At 40.7% G+C, this 19,222-nt stretch overlaps 1 protein-coding gene across 1 annotated transcript; it reads right to left on the bottom strand.

Moving 5' to 3' along the window:
- Window positions 1-13,633: 13,633 nt before the first annotated feature.
- LOC139643793 (annexin A2-A-like) lies at window positions 13,634-19,021 on the bottom strand. Its single transcript, XM_071519063.1, has 13 exons — window positions 18,923-19,021; window positions 18,077-18,134; window positions 17,844-17,937; window positions 16,342-16,436; window positions 16,097-16,210; window positions 15,826-15,916; window positions 15,557-15,636; window positions 15,409-15,468; window positions 14,928-15,015; window positions 14,700-14,795; window positions 14,420-14,478; window positions 14,071-14,193; window positions 13,634-13,947 (listed from the first exon to the last, which is right to left on the bottom strand). Exons 2-13 carry the CDS (start codon window positions 18,122-18,124, stop codon window positions 13,888-13,890), a joined length of 1,008 nt encoding a protein of 335 aa, XP_071375164.1. The 5' UTR covers window positions 18,125-18,134; window positions 18,923-19,021; the 3' UTR covers window positions 13,634-13,887.
- Window positions 19,022-19,222: the final 201 nt, after the last annotated feature.

Genomic DNA, 19,222 nt, shown 5'->3' with positions numbered 1-19,222 from the left:
GAGCTCAGTTGTCCCATTCAACCCTCAGAACAGCAGTGCTATAAACCAGCATGGTGCCAATTAGGATGGAGCAGCCAAACGTATGCCCCACTCAAAATCCCTGATTAAAGTGCATATTGATGTCATAAATTAGAAGAGTACAATAGATTGTTGGGTGTTTGTGTGTAAATGTTTAATTAACCTGCTTGCCTACATCACTGCTGTACATTGTAGCTAAGGAATCAATCTACTTAGCAACCCATTTAACAATACAAGGCCTGCCTTGTATGACATGTTCATTGGGGACAGCCGAGCAGTTGTTAATGTCTTCAAATTAACAAAGCCATTAACCCAAGTGATAATGGTCTAATTCATGTGTGTGTGCAGGTTGTCCAAGGACAATAACTCTTGATATAAAACCTTGGTCTAATTTTCTTCATGGCATCAGCTAAATTATCTGTATTTTAATGATCAAAGACGCATTTAAATCAGAATGCTAATGATCAGGGAGATGTTCTAACCAGTTGCGTTTAATCAGGAATCAAACGGAGGTGTCTAATAGAAATGTTAATAATGAAAAGAGCTGTGTTATTCCGCAGCGTTAAATCAGCATTTATTGTTCGGCGTCAGCTCTTACTTTTCACCTATTCAAATATTTATCCAACATTTCAATACTGCATGTGATTGTTGTGGATACGGGAATTTTTCGATGAATCCAGATTTTAACACCCATTAAGATTTTCATGCTCTGTTTTTTTTAATGTTCTATAGAGTGATGTATGGTGTGCAGTGTTTGTCTGCAACACCCCCCCCCCCCCCCCCCCCCCCTCCCTTGCAGAGATCATAGAACACAGAGGGGGCCATGATGACCCCATCCCAGAGGAGCCTGCTGTTTTGCCTGCAAGGTAAAGAGCTGGATGCAGAGGAGTTTTTGATTTAATCACCGTGCTCCACAGTGCACAATGTATACTTGGAGGAGATGGCAATTATAACGCCCATGCCGGCCTGCTGTCCTGCCTGTGTGGTGATGTATTCCCCGGGGCATCGCGGGGAGACGGCAGTGGCGGGGGCACAGCTACCATGAAAGAGAGCAGAAATCCCCCTGCAGACACAGGAGGCTTATCACTCTGCAATAAGAGCCAATGACGAGCTGGATCACTGAGGCGCGCAATACTTGGTTCGTGCCTCCTTTTGAATAGAGCAAACACTTCAAAACAAGGTACGAGGTATTTCTATTTTCTTTTGTGTGTACTTTTCTGCCAACATCAGGAAATGCTGGAACCACACTGACCCAGTTTACCTTTCTGCTTGAAAATCGATTTGATTACACAGCTTTGTATACAGTGGTTTCACATTTTCCTTAATCCTCATATTAATGCCATTCTCACAGTCCAGATTTATAGTAGGCTACCCTTTTGAGCGGATTGTTTATACTATGAGGAGAGGATACGGTATTATGATACAATATTGATATTTCCATAAATAAGTACTACTGCCAGCTCTCACGCATACTGCATTCTTCAGACTTTACTGAGAGGAACTAGCTCAACAACTTTTCATATTGGATCAATCCTACAAGGAATATTGTTGTTTATTGGCAAACATCCTGACACATCATCATACACAATGAAGTAGACATGAATAATTAATAACCTCTTACACAAAATATTCACTTGCGCTCGAATGGTGTTTACTCCCCTGCAGACATCCACACTGAGGATAACCTCTGCTGTTTAGAGGAGCTGTGCGTCTCACTTCTCTGTTGCTGAATACTGAGAAGTTACAAGAGACACAGTAACAACATAAAAGCTGCAAGAAATAGATCAGTAAATACATAGCTGCAGTGTTTAAAGAGTGGCTCGAAAACACCGTGATTGTATTTTGGAACCAGGAAAAGTAGTGCAGTGCAGCCAAGAACTGGTGCTTGCAGAGGGATCGAGGCTAAACCCAATTACAGGTGATGTGGTAATGAGCTTAATCTGATGTTTGGCATTTGCAAAGCAGAGTTTGAAATCCACAGTTTTTTTGTTTTTATTGTTAAAAATCAGCATCATAACACTAAAGGAAGATTTGTTTAGTATCCCTACAAAAAGCTTTAAATATAATAATTGTATACATTTTAATTTCTTAGGGTAAGGTTTTTGACATAACTGTCGACACATTTTGGGATTAGATTTGAAAATTTTGGGTCTGCAGATTTATACCCTCCCTCATTCTAAATCAACGTTCACAATCGCATTTCTAATGTTGCCCAAATTACACAACTTTGTTTTCAATCCCTGCCTCTCACTCCAGGTTCAAGGCCACAGCACATAAATTATGTTCTAAAACAATTATGCTGGTTATTGTTAACATGTGCGCTACTTTTGAGCACACTTGTTAAAGTTAGTACCTCTGGTTTAGACTAAAAACCAACAGACTTATAAGTGAATTTTATATACCTTAGTGAATGTAACCCAGTTGGGTCCTGTAGACACTGTGCAGCAGAATACTGAGACGGTGACTGACTGACTGACGGAGGATGGTGCCGCCCTGGGGAGTCATCTTTGTGGGTGAAGTGACACTCCCCTTGTAACTGTCTCGGAAGTCAATGCTATCATACTGTCAAACTCGGAGCTTGCTTCCCGCATTTCTTTTATTTCCCCCCTCTCTGCATTCCAAATCATTCCCACAGCCTACAGCTATGAGTGCAGACTTTTAGTGCACGTCCGCTCTAGACGGGAAGTGTGGGGGACGGGGTGCATCCTGGGCCACCCTCACCAGGGAAAGTGACAGCCTGGATAATTGGCACTAATCAAGCGACTGCCTGCACTGAGTGAATGTCGCTATCTGAACCGAGAGAGGAATAGGGTTGACCCACAGAGGTAGTGCCCAAGGCCCTTACTCTCCTACAATAGACTCTGTCAATCCACAGCATGTGCCAGTCATCTACCGGAGCAGTCCCTCTTTGGTCAATATGCAAAAAAAAAGAAGAAAGTCAGAGCGATAGAGAAGGAAAGAGAGAGGGGGGTGGGAAGGGGGGGGGATGGAGAGAGAGACGTTTCCTATTTCACATGAAAACTGTGATGTTAAGCAGAGCATACTACATTATTCTTTTTTATAATTTCTCTTACAGCTATTGCTTTGAATTACAGAGGACTTTTTGTCAAGAGCGAGAAGAGGATAAATCAAAAATTCATCTGAAGAAGTTCTGGATAGGGTGAGGCGAATGTACCTCTGTGGTGGAACCAACATTTGCAAAAGTTCTATCTCCTTAAGCAATTATTAGCGGTGATAGTTTGACATGTACAAGAGTTGTCAACAACTGACTTTAAACAAAGTACAAAGCAGAAGTAAACAGTGCCTTGGGCAAAATTAACTTGGGGGACTAGCCACCTCATGAATTATAAATGGCTATCTATTACTGCAGTGAGTGGTACTACCAGGAGGCCTTCGTTCACTGGAATAGACTAACCTATTTTCAACACATCTGATAGTCAAGTGACAGTAAAGCACTAAAGAATGCAGTTCAGGGAAAAATGAGCCTGTTATTTAGTAAATGAGTTGTGTAATTTCTAAATTGTACCAAACTAACCATGGAATACCCTCAGGGGTTTGTGTCATCTGCTATACACGTTTCCCGACTAACTGCCATTCACTTGCAAATTAATTCCCTTCACAGAACACATTTTAATCCATCTAATTAGCAAAGTGGCCTATACATAAAAGCCTGTGTTTTATCTCTTTAATCCTCACCTCCCTGATGCCGTTTGGAAATAATTGAAATAATGTCAGATCAGATTTTATCAAGCCTGGTCGATTCTTTACCTGTCTTCTCATGCCAGGCTCTGAGCTGGACTTGGACTTGTTCTCTTTGAGGGCCTGTAGATGTCTGCTCTGTTTCTGCATAATTCAGACAGGTTTGCATCTCTGGAGATACAAAGTTTAAAAAAAAAAAAAAAAAAAAAAAAAATCCACAGGTTTGGAGTGTTTCCTCTTTACATACCTTCAGAGTATTTCCCTTGTCATAATTCTCAGGATGGAAACGCAGCACCTCCACTGACCTGAGATGACAAAGAAGAGGGAGTAGAGAAGCTCCCAGAAGCCGCTGCTGCTGGAGCCACGAGGAGCCCGGCTGGTCAACATTGATTAAAGACAGCGGCACGTCGTCTTAACAAGGGACTTGTGCCTGCGTGTGCCTTCTGGGCTCCGTCTGAGAAAGGTGGTGAGACGTCTGGATTGGCACCTCTCTGGATACACGTCTCTAACCACTGGAGAACTGTGAATACTGTGAACTACAGCGGCTCCCAGTAGAACAAGCCGCACACCATAGGCTTCTTTGGACAAGCAGAGGAAAAGAGAAATGCTGAGAGTCAATTAAGTAGAATTTCCTGCAGAGGTACAAGACACTCCCAATGGGTAGATTCTGAGGAACGTAAAGGTGAGACGAGACTCATTTTCATTTGCTTCTGTATATATCAGAAAATGGGTTTCACCTTTTAGTTCCTATATATATCAGAATCTATCTATCTCAATGCACAAGTTGTACCTTGAAGCAGAGGAGCTATAGTACAGCAGCAGAGGACAATGCCAGGTTCCAGCTAAGAACAAGATGATGAAGCTACAATAGGCACATGATCCCCAAAAGATGATCGGACGTTTGCCTGGTGCGACTGTCACTGCACTTATATATTGAGGATACAGTTTGCTAGATGACTACATGTGCTTTTCCAATCCTTGCTTCCCCCCTTTTCCTTCTTTTTGTAATTTGTGAGTCTTTGCACAGCAAGCGCGTCTCTTCCTAGTCTTCAAAAGACCAGTAAATACAATCTTTTCAAACCACTGGAAATAAATACATACCTGAATACAGTAGAAAAAACAACACTGTGATCTAGCTCTACAAACACAATGATTGGCAGGTGTATGGCATTAAGTGGGATTCAAGCACAGCTTCACACATTAATTGTACCTGCCGTTAAAGGATGTTAACCAATATATATTCAACACCCTCTTTTTAGACTCAGTTCTGAGGAGTCACTCTTCAAACATGGCAGTGTTGTGTGAGCCGCACCGCTGTAGATTTCAGGAGACTTGAAATACCTTTTTTAGTCAGAGCGTCACTGCAGAACAACATTCCCCCCAGCTGTTTATTGGCAACAAAATAAACTAAAATAACTTCAGTTTGTTTTGAATTGAAAGTCTTCATAAATGAAAATAAACACTGTTACAGCTATGTGCTGCCGAATTTCCTTTCCATACAAATGAATATATTTACTTTGTATATTTTTGCACATCAAAATTTCATTCTTTCATATTTGATTTGAATTTTTTTTTTTTTTTGACAAGGTCCATAATTATTTAACACCCTGGACATACTAAGGCCACTGTGCTTGCTTGTTTCTGACAGTTGATTAAAGGCCCTATGCTAATCTGAGGATAATACACTGGATTTGGTAAAGAATTTTACAGATGAAAGTACCGTCGCTGTGCTCTGATAAAAGGACAGTGAACACAACACTGCATAATATTAGCTAGGTGGAGTTAGTTGCATCGACTCGTAATTGTCCTACATGCCTGGGAGATACAGAGATGAGTTCACGGGACTCCAAAATCCTCGCCCTCATTTTGCATATGCTCGGCTTTACATGGAAGGAGAGAGGGAGGCAGGGAGGGGCAGACTCGAGTGATCTTCCCAGTGTCTCCAAGTCATTTTGTTTATCATTCAAATGAACACCTTGTTCCATTATCCATGAGGGAGTGGGAGTAATGTGTTAATGTCCCCTACTCATGGCTTGTCTTTCGGCCAGAGCTGACAGCACCCCACCCATCCGTGTCACAGATGATGGGAGACAAAAGAGGGAGAGGGCGGGAAAAACAGGTAATTACCTCATACCTACACTTTTATAAAGGGGACTCCCCTAAGCATTCATATTTCTCTGTATAATTAGGCCAAACATGCCACGGTCTGGGGATGCGTTTGAGGACACAGAGACTTGGGGACTTTGATGAAATCTGAAGTGTCAAGCAGACATGAAGGGACCACAGCACTTGTGCCCTTCACGCAGTGTTGTGTTTATGCTGCATGCAGAAAAGAGCCTTCTCGTAGGGATCCTTGCCTTTATGTTGCTTTATTTGATTGATTATTTAGTGGAAAACTCCACAGCACAAATCAGTGTGAAGCCAGCAAGTAAAGTCAAATAACAAGGGAGAGTGCAGGTCTGAGGGAGGGAAAGATCTCAAGATCTTTTTGAAGCGCCTCAGAGTAGCCAAAGGCGAGTAGATCTTCACGCTTTCATATCCCCTTTTTAATATTTCTCCCCATTTTAATGATGTGCTTCCTATCCTTGAGTAAAGTTCTTCATAGCCAGTCTTTTTGCCAGAGAGGATTTTTTTCCTTTGAAATAAAATGTAAGTATATATTTAGTCTCCTAGTTTAGAAGCTTACAGGCCAAGGCAGAAATTCAAATTTGTGCTTTTATGAATAAGCATATTGACGGTTGTCTGGCTATAACCAAAATGCTAACAATACATTAATAAACAATGTGTAAGTTCCGCTTTAAAGCTTTGGCTGGAGGAATCTGAGGCCTGAGTTTTGATGTGGAACAAAGAAAAAACAAAAAAGTTTTTGGTTCACTTCCATCAACTGCAAAAGGGATGAAAATGGTAAAATGACTGGGTATCAATAATATACTGTAAAAATCTAAGTTATATACAATGAGAGAATAGACAGACAAAGGATTATGTGTGTCTGTCCATGATATTATATATGTACAATATAGGTAACCATCTATGCAGCAAGGCCACGACTGACAAATCAAATATTGATGCTGATAGTGGAGAAACTTTCAGAAACAGAAAGAGACAAATGAAATCCAAAGCAGCGACTGTCTGTGCAGGCAGCTGTCATTACAACACCCATAAGTATTTGAGGCCCAGATATCAAAGCCTTCCTTTTGATACAGTCAGTCCCACAGAGGTCTGCTCTCCTTTAAACATATCTATAATGAAGGGATCTCATCACAGTCTGTCTGTCTCAATTACCAGCCAGAGCCTTGGACTTCCAGTCCCACGCCCTCAGGCTGACTAAATATACCTGCATCTCCTTCTTTCCTTCACTGAAACACACTGGCCCCACTTGAAAGGAGATGCAGCCAGTAAAGTTGGCATATGTAAAACCATTTCTTATTCTGTATTAGGGAGTAAGGGTAACTAGCATCCATGGAGCTGAATCTTAAGATTGCTCTCTGGAAATACAGCAGACAATGAGTGAGAGAGACAGAATATGATTCCAACTGATGAAAGACGGGATAAATAGATCAATAAACTGGATCAATTATAGACATATACTGCTATGAATGCTGTGTGCTGCTCCATGTTATTTACAAAAAATGTACAATACAATCAGAGATGCATAAGGCAAAGAACAACTTCACTTAATATACAGGAACTCTTTCTCTAAATATTTCTTTTAGGCACTAATGATTAGATCAAGATAGATCAAGATATTATAGCTATTATAGTTTTTATAGTAGAACCGTTTTGTCAACATCTCTTTTATGAACTTCTCACAAACTAACACTGACAGTTATAGACATACAGGTAACAATGGAGGATTTATTATTATTATTATTATAGCATTATTGTCAAACCTATTGTTCTGTATTGTATTTTAACACAATTGTTTCATTATTACCAACTTTCTGGCAAAGACGTTGAAAGGGAAATATGTATATCCCCCCATTTTAAGGCAGAGATAGCCATTGAAAAAAGTGCTGGTTCAGTCTCCCTCTGTCTCTGGGCATAGCTTTGATCAGTCCCACCTCAAGACTTATCCTGGAGGGAGCACTGCACTCCTATTCTCTATAGCTAATCATACTTCCTGTCTTTGTCTTTATGTGCTTTAGACAAGCGTCAGATAGAAGAGCACAGGAACAGATTTGCCCCGAGAACATGGAGAATAAAGCCTCTGGTTGTGCTGCGGCTCGTCTTCTCCAGCGGATTTGCTCATGAATATTTCCACTGTTTTGGAGTGGTGGATTTCAATCCATTGCTGCTGTAAGAAAATGTGCTTTTGAGAGGGAGATAAAAAGCCTTGCAGAGTTTTGAGATGCCAGTGTAAATGTACTGTATGTCACCTGACTGTGGTGGATTGCATAGTTTTAGATGTACACAGTTGTTGATGAATGGGGATATAAAGGCCAGAGGTTAGCTCTAGCTGTACAGTATAGACATTATCGTCTTTAAGGAGAGAAGAAACTCGAGCACTGAAGTGGTTAACAAAATAATTCCACATGCACAGCATATTCTTTGGGCTCAGGCAATATCGCTCTGCCTGCCACCAGTGGCACTTTTCACTGAGAAACGTGCTTTGTGTTTGTCAAGCAAGTACAGAAAAGACCATTTCTGCCAGGAGCCAAAAAGAATCAAAAGAAATAGACAAAAATCCTCTCTCTTTTTCGGGGAAGCTGAAGGCTATGAAAACCATCTTGTGTTCTATTTTTGATCTCATTTCCATATCCATGGCCACCTGAGGGAGGTCAGGCTGCTCTGGCCAACTTCCTCACAGGGAGAGGGACTAACGGTGACAGGGACACAAACACAACCAGCCCCTTCCCCTCCGCCACCATCTTCTATCCTTTCCAACACCCACGCCACTCATTATCCTCACTGGCACCAGCAAGACTCTCACATGGATAGGGAAATTAATCGGCGTAAAAAACAGAAAACAATAAAATCATTTTTTTTCCCTTTACCTCTTTCTTTCGGTTTTCTCCCTCTTCAAAGCCTGCAACTCTCTGCTGTGCCCTAGGGTTAATTAACATGAACCAAACAGCGAATGATCAGAGAGAATGGGAAATCTCCAAAGGTTAAGTGTCACATGGGAAACGTGTTGTCAGAAGAAGAAGGCTTTTTTTCCTGCTCGTTCAAAGTCAAATGAGAGAGTAGCGGTGCAGAGGGAAGGAATTTGTAGACACCTTTCCAAAACTTTGTATTTCTCCTGTCAGAGAAGACAGAGCTTCACAGCTTGGGTTCAAACAAAATCTCTAATTCCTTGACATACTGATGAGCAAAAGAACTCCACAGTTTTCTGTAAGTTGGAGATCTTTTAAAAGATGTACTCTGCTTCATAAAGTAAGCTTTTTGTATAATATCAACATAATTTACGTTAGAGAAGTACATACAACACAATTCCATAATGCAAAATCTTGGGAAAAAATACATCCATCACAAAGTTAATCATTGCTTTCAAAGACCTATTCATTGAAATTGTGTTTCCTCTTCATTTATCCCTTGAGGAAAAAAAAGAAAATGACTTGTGATCCACAGATATCCTGGATAGCATGTCTTACAGATGCAATAGTATGATTTCTCTCTGTAATAATTAACAAGGGCTCCTCTCCTCTCCCTGTGGCTTGTCGCTGACATTTGGTTCATGCTCGAGTGTCTGCCTAGCTGATTTCCATCTCTTGCATGAAGGTGAGGCTGTGTTTGTGCGTGCGTGTGTGTGTGTGTGTGTGAGGAGGAGAGGGGGGGTGTATAGGGTCCAGTGGCCGGTCTGACAAGGACATCAGTGACAGGGCCTGCCTTCAGGAGATGGGATTAAAGCATCATGACAATATGGATTAGAAAGCCCTCTCAGTCAATCCCGAGCCTCTAACAGGTTAGAGGCTCAAAGCCAAATGCTGAAACACAAATGAGCCTAGGCGCTGTGTTTGTGTGTTCTCACATGCGTTATGTAAAAGGTCATATCTCTCTGACAATTCTCAAATTTATCACGCTAGCTAATCTCTGTATATTTTGTTAGCTGTGACACACACAATATTGATTTACATCGTGCTCTGAGGATGAAAACATCTCAGATTGGTCACCTCATCCATTGTTGCAACAAGCGTTATTTTACATTATTACATTATGTATGCAGGCATGAGTATGGATAATGGATGCATCTAAAGCAAAGCAGTTTAATTACCCACTATCATTCTGTCTTATCTAGCTGCGGAGCACACATCTTATTAGCCATGGTGTAAATAAACATTAATATGCAACCCTGATAGAGAATGTCTTCCCCCAGTTCTTGGTATATTATCCTCATAGCTGCAAAGTACACACACCCAAGCTGATCCAGTGGCATGTGCAAACAACATAAGAGCTGCTGAAGCAAGGGCCAGACCATTACAACCACTTCACAGAAAATCATCATTAGTGTATCTGGCTGGAGGCCACACAGCCCCATCAAAAGATTAAACTGTACACACAAGACGCACATGCGATACACATATACATCCTGTATGATATAAATCTCAGTGAAATCCTGCGCTTCCTTAATCTATGGGAGACATTTGATCAAACCGAGTGGATGACAGCAGCCTTAGTAAGCGTCTCTTTGTCAGATAATTCCCTTTTGCATGTTTGGCAGACCGCTGGGGTAGCGAGTGGCAGAATAGGCACAGGGGATGAGGGCTGTCTCTGTGGGCCTATACTGGGGATGGGTAGACGCTGGATATAGATAGAAAGAGGGTAGGTTAACCAGCCACGGGGTATTCTCATCCCTTTAGCACATGGCAATAAAGAGGAAGCTTCAAGCAAAGAGAAAACTCAGCATCAAGTCCAGCCCTGAGCATCAAATAGTGCTGATCTGATAAACTATATAAAAGTCTGCCTAAGTCTGGCTATGTCTCTGGGCGCACTTTTTAGCAAATGGGATTGTGATTAGTGTCAGACACTATCAGTTTGATGTAAAATAGTGACATTAGTAACTTGGAATTGTTTTAGATACACATAAAAATTACTGCATCTATTAGGCGTATCTGTAAGTATGTTGAACAGGCAGAAATTGAAGAGGTAGATTAACTTGATGTTGAACTGGATGTACAGTGCTTTCAGTGCAACAAGGTTCTGAAAATCTACAAGCTTCTCGAGAATGTTTTTGGCCTCTCAGGATGACAGAAGTCGAACTCTTCAAAGCGCAAAAAAAATGCCGTGCTTGTATACAATGCTCTTTTATAAACTTCTCGATATGTCTCTTTGTCTGCAGACGGACTGACTGCAGCCAGAACTGAAGAGGAGACAGGCCTTATTCTGTTTTCGTATGTTGTTTCAATCACCAGTCTACTGTACAAAGGAGGCAGCGTGATGGCGGGAGGAGCGCTGCACTCATCTGCCTGCGCCATTGTCTCAGTTTGAGCTTCATAAAAGGAAGCGGCCCTGACGATGCCAGAGGCAGAGGATCCGGCTCTGCGGTCTGAGCGGAGAAACGGCAGCGCAGCACCATTCTTTAGAAGCAGTTGTCCTTCACTGTGGTGCCAACTCTCCCTGGGGCAGCAACATAAGACACAGCCTCTTATTTACCATATACAGGATCTCTCTCTGCCCTTAATGAGCCAGGATATTCAGCATCAGAGACAAAGGCCACGCTTTCACTGAAGAAGCTGTAGTTTCGCTGAATTAAATAATGATAATTAAGAAAATATTAATCAAACCCTGGCTCTCTCGGCTCTGTAGTTGTGTTGAGGGAGCAAGTCTTCCAGCTTAGCCTGTAGGAGCTCTCATTTAAAGTATGCCTGCGACCCATTGAGCTGAAGGCATACACACACGCACACACACACACACACACACACACACACACACACAAACATGCACACAATTAAATGCGGACCTTTGTGGCCTACTACTCTATAATTAAACACGCTTTGGTGCTCTGCACAAAAGTACTGAGCTGGGTTCAGATGTGTCAAGTAGAAGAGGATGAAAAGAAACGTTAAGAAGCTGTCGATTCTCTAAGTTGCAAGTTCTGTTCAATGCAATGAATAAATAAAAAGCACAAACTAATACCTTCCCAATGTGCAGTTGGTATGTCTGGCGGGCCAGCAGCAGCTATACAGCTGTACTGTGAAACTTTAATGCTGGTGGCTGCCTGAAGCGCTGCCTAGGCCCCGTTCCCTGTGAAGGGGGGGGGGGGGGGGGGTTCCACATGTTCACTCTAACTGGGACAAGTACTGGAAGAGGCTTGTCCCAGTTAGAGTGACCTCCGACCCCTAAGGTTTAAACAAGACCACTATACAGCAGCCTGATACCTGGGAATAGTCACTGACTGAAAAAAATATAAGCTTTTCTCAGAAGGCTATTAGATGGCTCCTTTCAAATCTTAGAATATGAGCAACTAGTTTTTTTCTAGACATAAGCAATCAAACATTTTTATTCTCAAATTCAGATGTTATTAAGTAATTATACTGGAATACTCCTCACCTTTTAGGTTCTAGAGTGCTAGTCATTTGACGCTAGTTGTTATGGTAATGGAAGGCATCCCATCTCCTTCCCAGCATGCTCTGTGTTTTGACATTCATGGGGTTAAAGTCCTCTTAATGATGAAGTGCCAGCGTTTGGGACAGTAAATTGCATCGTTTCAATTGAGAAGAGAGTTCCCCTTGGGTTTGCTGGAGGTCCCCATGGGCTGGCCTTGAACAGAACAGCATGTTGTACATCCACATAAAAAAGGGAAAAATATGGCGCTACTCTCCTCTTTATGATGCAGAGATTAATCTGTCACCGTATTCACACATAAATCTCACTCCCTGCTTTGCAAAATACTGTTTTACCTTACTTTACACTATATTTTATTTTTTTATTGGCAATAAACATAAACCATCACAAGGGGCTAATGCTCTCATCAATATTATTACAAAATGATCATAAATCCAATGCCTTGTTAAAATTTGAAGCCATTTCTCTCCTGGGTTATTCAACCATTGAAAATGATATTAGACAGTAGCATTATTTTATCTGACAGGGAATTTCAACCCTGATAAAAGATGATATTCTATCATTACTGGGGGACAATATACAACAGTTTATTTTCATCATATTATAAAGTGTATGTGTTTTCTTTCACATTCTTTCCCTCATCAGTGTGTTCAGTAGTACTGATCTTGCCTTTTGGGGCCATTTTTGCTTATACTCCAGTAGAAATGCCTTGACAACACTGTGGTGGATATTTCATCCTGAGAGACCACAAACTAAACAGCAGAAACACACTGTATAGAAGCTTGTTTAGTGGTATGCAAATCATCTTTGCCGGAGGTAAAATTAACATTTTTAATTAAAATATTAGCACCAAACAAACACAGAAAAACACACTAATGATTAAATCATCTTGATAGAACCTCTTACTGGAAAATGAGGAAGATATCTCATGATTCTCTGTATGAACAGATGCTCTATGCATCATAGCTAACTCTGTTTTTATCAAATGACTGTGAGAGTCTCTAAGCTTGCAAATGCTGAATTCAAGTTTTGGTTTTAATAGCAACTATTCAAGATTGTTAAAATTTGCCACTTGCAAAAATATAAGTATTTTTGTGTCTTCTTCAAATAAAATACACAGCATGGATATAACTGCTGTTTTGGTGCATTTTCAATTAAGTTTTTAATAATTAGGAAATTAAATGATGATGTGATGTATAAATGTCATGATCAAATATTTTATTTTATTAAAAAAACAAGATGGCATCTAAGCAGTTCCACAGCAGGCATCAGATAGTTTGAAGCCAGGGAACAGAGGAGCAGTATCTCTCTGCAGTGGCCTTTCACACTACTATAGCGCTCTCTGGTGGACTCCTGTGTGAACTGTAAGTGAGAACTCCACTAAATGGGTCAAGATGCAAGAAAAGTAAGGAAGAGGACTTCAAAGTAACTTTATTGCAATTTTTTTGGTTTTTAAAAAGTAAGCTGTACTTCAGTCTTCACATGTTGAAAAGCTAAAATTATCTGGAATGTATCATCCATGCTGCAATAGGTAATGTTGAAAAAGAGTAGGACGGGTACTGGTCCCATATAGTTTTTGCCGTTGTGTGTTATTTGTGATCCACTGGTCACCCTCCCACCCACCTTTCCTGCGGTGGGAAGTGAGGACCTTTTGATAATGTTTCAGATTTAGTCGTCTCCTCCACACAGGCTGAGCAGAGCCTTCTGGTAGTCTCCCTTGGTGTGTTCCTACAAAGGGAAGAGAAGCACAGCAGGTTAGAGGAGTTGCATGACAGGACAAGCCTAACAGACAAAGAGTCTGCCCGCAAATCCATAGGCGGCAAGGGCATGTTGGATTATTCTGACACTTACAGCAATGGTCTTGTGCAGAGACTGTCCATAGTGGGTCTTGAACTCGGAGCAGATCTTCTTGAGGTCGACCTCGCAGCGTGACACCACGATTCTGGTCACTACCTTCTCTTTGGCGCCTTTACACTGAGCAGACAAGAGGAAGTCAGCACTTAGTAAGTAGTAAGCACTCCATACTTAACTACTGCAAGTGATGCAACGCCGGTGTAAGACATTTGCCAACTTTAGCTTCTGTATTCCTGCAGGAAAATTGCACTTTCACAAGCAGATGTACTTCTTACATCTGTTCCCAAAAAGTGTGGCCCTTAAAATAGCCACATTTCAGCAAGAAAAAGAAATGTGCTGTAACTACCTTCATGGCTTCACTGAGTCTGTTGGCAAAGTACAGCTGTTTGTTTTCAAAGCACTGAACTGGAACAAAAGGAGAACAGAATAAAAATACATAATAAATGTGCAGTACAACTTGCATTTGATAAATCATTTTCTAATGTAGGTTTGGAGGTGATTCATAAAAGGTTATGAGGCCTGGCCTACATAAATTTATAATTATGATTAGGTCAGTGAGGTCATTCTTAATCCTCAAGTAATCCTCTGCATTAATAAAATTATTTAATGATGAAAGGTACATGTACCTAGTGTCAGGAAGGACTTTTCCAAGTCTCCTTTGACTTCCTTGCGAATGCTTTCCTGCATGTCATAGGGGCTGTAACTCTTGTACCTCTCAAACACTGGCAAGGAGAGAAAATTGTTAGTCATCGACTGATACATTTACATTTTACAATGCGCAAACTATTAGGAAGTATAAGAAAGTCTTGTAATGCCATATAACAATAATGTCATAACAAAACAGGCTGCAGTACCTTTCTGCAGGTGGGGTACACTCCTCTCAGACATAATGGAGATCCAGGTATCAGTTCCTTTTTTCTTTACTCCAGCATCATAGAGAGCCTGAGTGGAATCAACAAAATAAATAATAAGAGAGCCATCCACAAAAGTTCATGGCATACATTTTTAACAGCAGTGCCACTCTTTTTCATTTGAATATGAGTCTTACAAAATTAACCATCTGCCATTTGATAAAAGTAACATCTGCTTAGACAAAATTAGTGACTGCACCAAGTTAAACCACATTATGATACTTTTTAAAAGATAAAGGCGGCTTAAGTCAAACCTGATATTTATCTTGACTGACAAAATTATAACACTTTTACCGATGGAATGCTTTACATTTTGAGATATTGAATGCTGAATTTGAGGTAATAATTATTATTATTTCTTTTTTTATTTGTACTTTATTTTTTACTTTACTTACTCACAGACCAAGTCAAATGGGATACTTACTCTGGCGTCTTCATCAATCTTTTCATAGTCTACTATACTGGATGGGTCTGCCCTCTTTGCCTGCACAAAAATAAGGTGTGACTCAGGAAACTGTTTTAACGGTATTATGTCAAATAAATCATAAAGGCAGGCACTGCTAAGATCTCACCTGCACCAGAGCCAGGAGCAGCTTGGCAAAATTCCCTGAGGTGTCACCTGCCACATCCTTATCCAGGTCCTTCTTGAACACTGTGGAAAACAACATTTACATTTTAGGCATTTAGCTGAAGGTGGGAAAGCCTCTAACCCCTAGGCCTCATGAGCAGTGCATGAGAAGCTCAGGAGAGAGACAGCACAAGAATATATGGATGAGATAGTTATTTCCACACCTTTGTATTAATGCCTGGGATGCTCGTTTAAGACATATTTTAGACTTACACTCCTTATACACTCTCTTGATCTCCACCAGCTCAGCGTTGCTGCGAGAGCACACAATCTCAATCAGGGTCTCTTCATCTGTTCCTAAACCCTGAAAGAGACAGAAATCTTCTCTATTCATATTTTTATACATGATACTTAACACAGCTTGAATTCATATCAGAGACTGAGAACTACTGCGAGGGGGAAGTTTTGTCATTTTACCAGGAGAGGGCAGTGTAGCCTTCCAAGACAATCCACTGGTGATGAGTGCAAGGAATGTGTTCTTTACCTTAATAGATCCTCTGATCTCGGAGGCATCGTACTGGGCTGTGCTCTTCATCAGCCCCAGAACCACTGTCTCCAGAGAGCCAGACAGTGCACCCTTCAGGGCAGAGATCATGTCCTAAAAATACAACAATGGGATCTGAGTAAGCACAAACACCCTGCATTATCAAAGCTGTGAAACAATTGAATTTATCTCATCAGTCTCGGACAAGGCTGGTTTGAGTTGTTGCCCTTCTTGGCCTACTGTACCTTCTTCGCTCTCCTTTCATACGCAAAGGCAATCTCCCTCCTTTGGGAGTAGGTCCGCTTGGTTAGGACATCAATGATGGTCTGCTCGTCCACTCCTAATGTTAAAGGAAAAGATTCCCACGCATTAGGAGAGACAAATGGATGCAATTCAGTCTTACATTTATTTAATAAATGTAGAAATCTGATAACATTCCTACAATCAACAGAACTAACATAAATTAGGACTGCCAGCAGTTATGAATGGTGCCCGCCTGATATACTTCAAGAAGAAAAAGAACGGGTTAGGAGAAAGAAGCAAGAAGAATATGAATATGAATCACTGAACCAACTTTCACACTATGACCATGTGTGAACATTGTCAAAAGTTTGCAAATGCCACCAGGGGCTGAATTATGTTTCTCTTCGCTATAAGGGCAGAATTCAAAACATCTCAAATATTCAGGTTAAAGATACAATTCTGACAATTAGCATTCTTTATATAGACTATATGTAAATGTTTGTCACTTTTTTTTTTTTTTACTAAGGTTGAAGGTTTACTAAGGTTATGTTTTAAGATGCTCTATTTTCCATTGACTATAATTATTTGCGTGAGATCAAAAATAATTTTTTGAGGTAAAATTCTATAATTGCATCTACATATTACAAAATTATAATTCATTCTCATGGATATTCATCATGTATTAAATGAGAACTTACACTGACTGTATACAGAACCATTTACAGTCAGACATTTTCATTTCAATTTTTTATATAAAAAAAAACCCTGTGGATTGTTTATCGGTGAGGATCTGAAGATTTTGTATAGCTAGTTTGGAGTCATTTGAATGTAAAATGTGAGGAGCTAGCTGTAATTAGTTTTACAGAGTTTGATATCAACAGTGTGACTGACTTCATAAGTTGCAGTGAAGCAAAGATTCTTCAGATATTGATGGATGTATCTGAAATAGTAGAGGTCTGTGGGATGTACCACTGATTTAATGCAGATTTGTAAAGGTTTTAAGATTATATTGATTGCAGTAGCGCCACCATGAGGACTACTGACACTAGGTGCATTTTCGTGCATGAGAAGGCAGTTTTGGGAAGAAGAAAAAGAAGAGTAGGCTACATAGAAACGCAAGAGGGAGCGGCAGCAGAGCTGGCTGGCCTGTAATGAATGACAAATGGTCACAAGATATTTTTCCTCATTCTACGTTTTATGGTGCAATAACTACAGAAACATCACTTCATTTAGAACATGACGTCGTCTCATGAACTTTGAGGGGGTTATCGGAAGGTGACAGAGTGAGCTGTGACAATGCTGTTGCCAGTTCAGCATCAGTGGGTGACTGGGATAAAGCTCTGCCAGCACTGGGGCGCTGCCTTGGAGACGTTCCCAGCATGGTCAAAACATTTTAAGCCAGGAAGCTGACTCACTAATACCAGCTTCCCGTATTCTTCACAGTTGTAGAGAGAAGTTGCAGAGAGAACCACTGATCTCTATAGCAACATATTCACTATGTTACCTTTAGTTTTGATAGCAGTCTCTATTCTGGCAGCATCTCTGTCAGGGTCAAAGTCCATGGCAGCTACCACAGTGGGGTAAGTGGGTTCATGGGCCTGAGGATTCAAAGCAAATTAGAGTGTGTGAGAGATGAAATCAAACCCATTATGAAACAAATAGTATGCAGTGTATTTATTATACATACTACATTGGAATTTCCATGATGACAAGTTTAAAAAGAATAAATGGAATTACCCCGACATTAAGAGACAGCTGACCCAGGAACTCTGATACCATAGCCATTTTGATTGTCCTGAAAAAGTAGAAGAGATTGTCAACTTAAAATCAGACAATATAAAATTGTGTCACATTAAATCTCATTGTAACCCTATCACTGACTTGTGCAACTGGATTGACTCATGCACAGGTCATGTTTGTTCTATGTGTGAAGATATGATCTCATGCCTCTGCCTGAGCCCCTTAGGCACTGTCTTATAAACAGAGGCAGGGAAACTAAATTCACTCTAGTCATTGCTTTTGGTACAACTGAGTCACACAAGTTTAACCATTTCATCATGAGTTGCTTCTTTAATGCATGTTTTCACTGCTTTTATTTGGAAATCAGTTGTTGTATTAAGAAAAAAATAACACTCATCTTTCACACTCAGGGTAGGCTTCTGCCTATGCGTAGTTATGCTGACAGTTGTCAACAAAATGGTTTCAATGCCTAGTTCAGTTTGACACACATCCTCAACAGAAACCCAGTGAGACACACCCTGGAAAAAGTGCTACCAGACTACTGTGCTGCAGACAGTCTTCTAAGACACAGAGGGATTATGCTACAGAGCAAGAATTCCTTCCTATTTTTTTTTTTTTTTTACCAAATCTCAAGCAAAGAAACAGCATAAACAGAATGGTGCTTGCTTGAACTGAATGGAAGCTATGAGGAATCAGCACAAATCATTTGTCATGATTGCCATTAATCAAAGCATGGTATCAAGCAAGTTGGAAACTAACATGAAACCATACCGCAGTGGTAACGTGATCTAAATTACACACCGAGTTACTCCACAACTTTACATGTTATTATTGTGAGCTTACCTGACTTGGCAAAGTTGAGATGATGCAGAATGGTCCTGGCTATGGTAAGTGGATTGGGTGTGGAAGGCTTAATACCACAGGGTGTGTCTCTGAGCAGGAAAAAAGTCTTCCCCTTTCACCTCCCCAAACTCACATGCCCTCCCCTTTCCTTTCCACGTACTGTTTTCAGACTCCACCCTATTCCACTGGAAGGACTGGCAGCCTGCTTTAGCCATGCAACAGCGGAGAGCAACATAATTGAGCAATGCAGCTCATTGATTAAGTGGGAGAGCTTTGTTGAAGTTGTTCCAGAGAGACTAT

The sequence above is a fragment of the Centroberyx affinis genome, unplaced genomic scaffold, assembly GCF_046629955.1.
Source record: "Centroberyx affinis isolate AG114_WGS23_722 - 3 ecotype Tasmania unplaced genomic scaffold, CSIRO-AGI_Caff_v1 ptg000654l_1, whole genome shotgun sequence".
Lineage (NCBI taxonomy): Eukaryota > Metazoa > Chordata > Actinopteri > Beryciformes > Berycidae > Centroberyx > Centroberyx affinis.
Note: the sequence above shows the minus strand (reverse complement) of the source record. Positions and strands in the feature narration are given on the sequence as shown.

What these genes read in the sequence shown, in the direction of transcription:
- LOC139643793 (XM_071519063.1), bottom strand. Translation starts at nt 18,124, where the DNA reads ATGGCTATGGTATCAGAGTTCCTGGGTCAGCTGTCTCTTAATGTCGGG. An exon ending in TGCTCCTGGCTCTGGTGCAG is followed by an intron (nt 15,469 to 15,556) that starts GTGAGATCTTAG and finishes ATTTTTGTGCAG; the next exon opens with GCAAAGAGGGCAGACCCATC. An exon ending in CTCTGCACAAGACCATTGCT is followed by an intron (nt 13,948 to 14,070) that starts GTAAGTGTCAGA and finishes TTCCCTTTGTAG; the next exon opens with GAACACACCAAGGGAGACTA.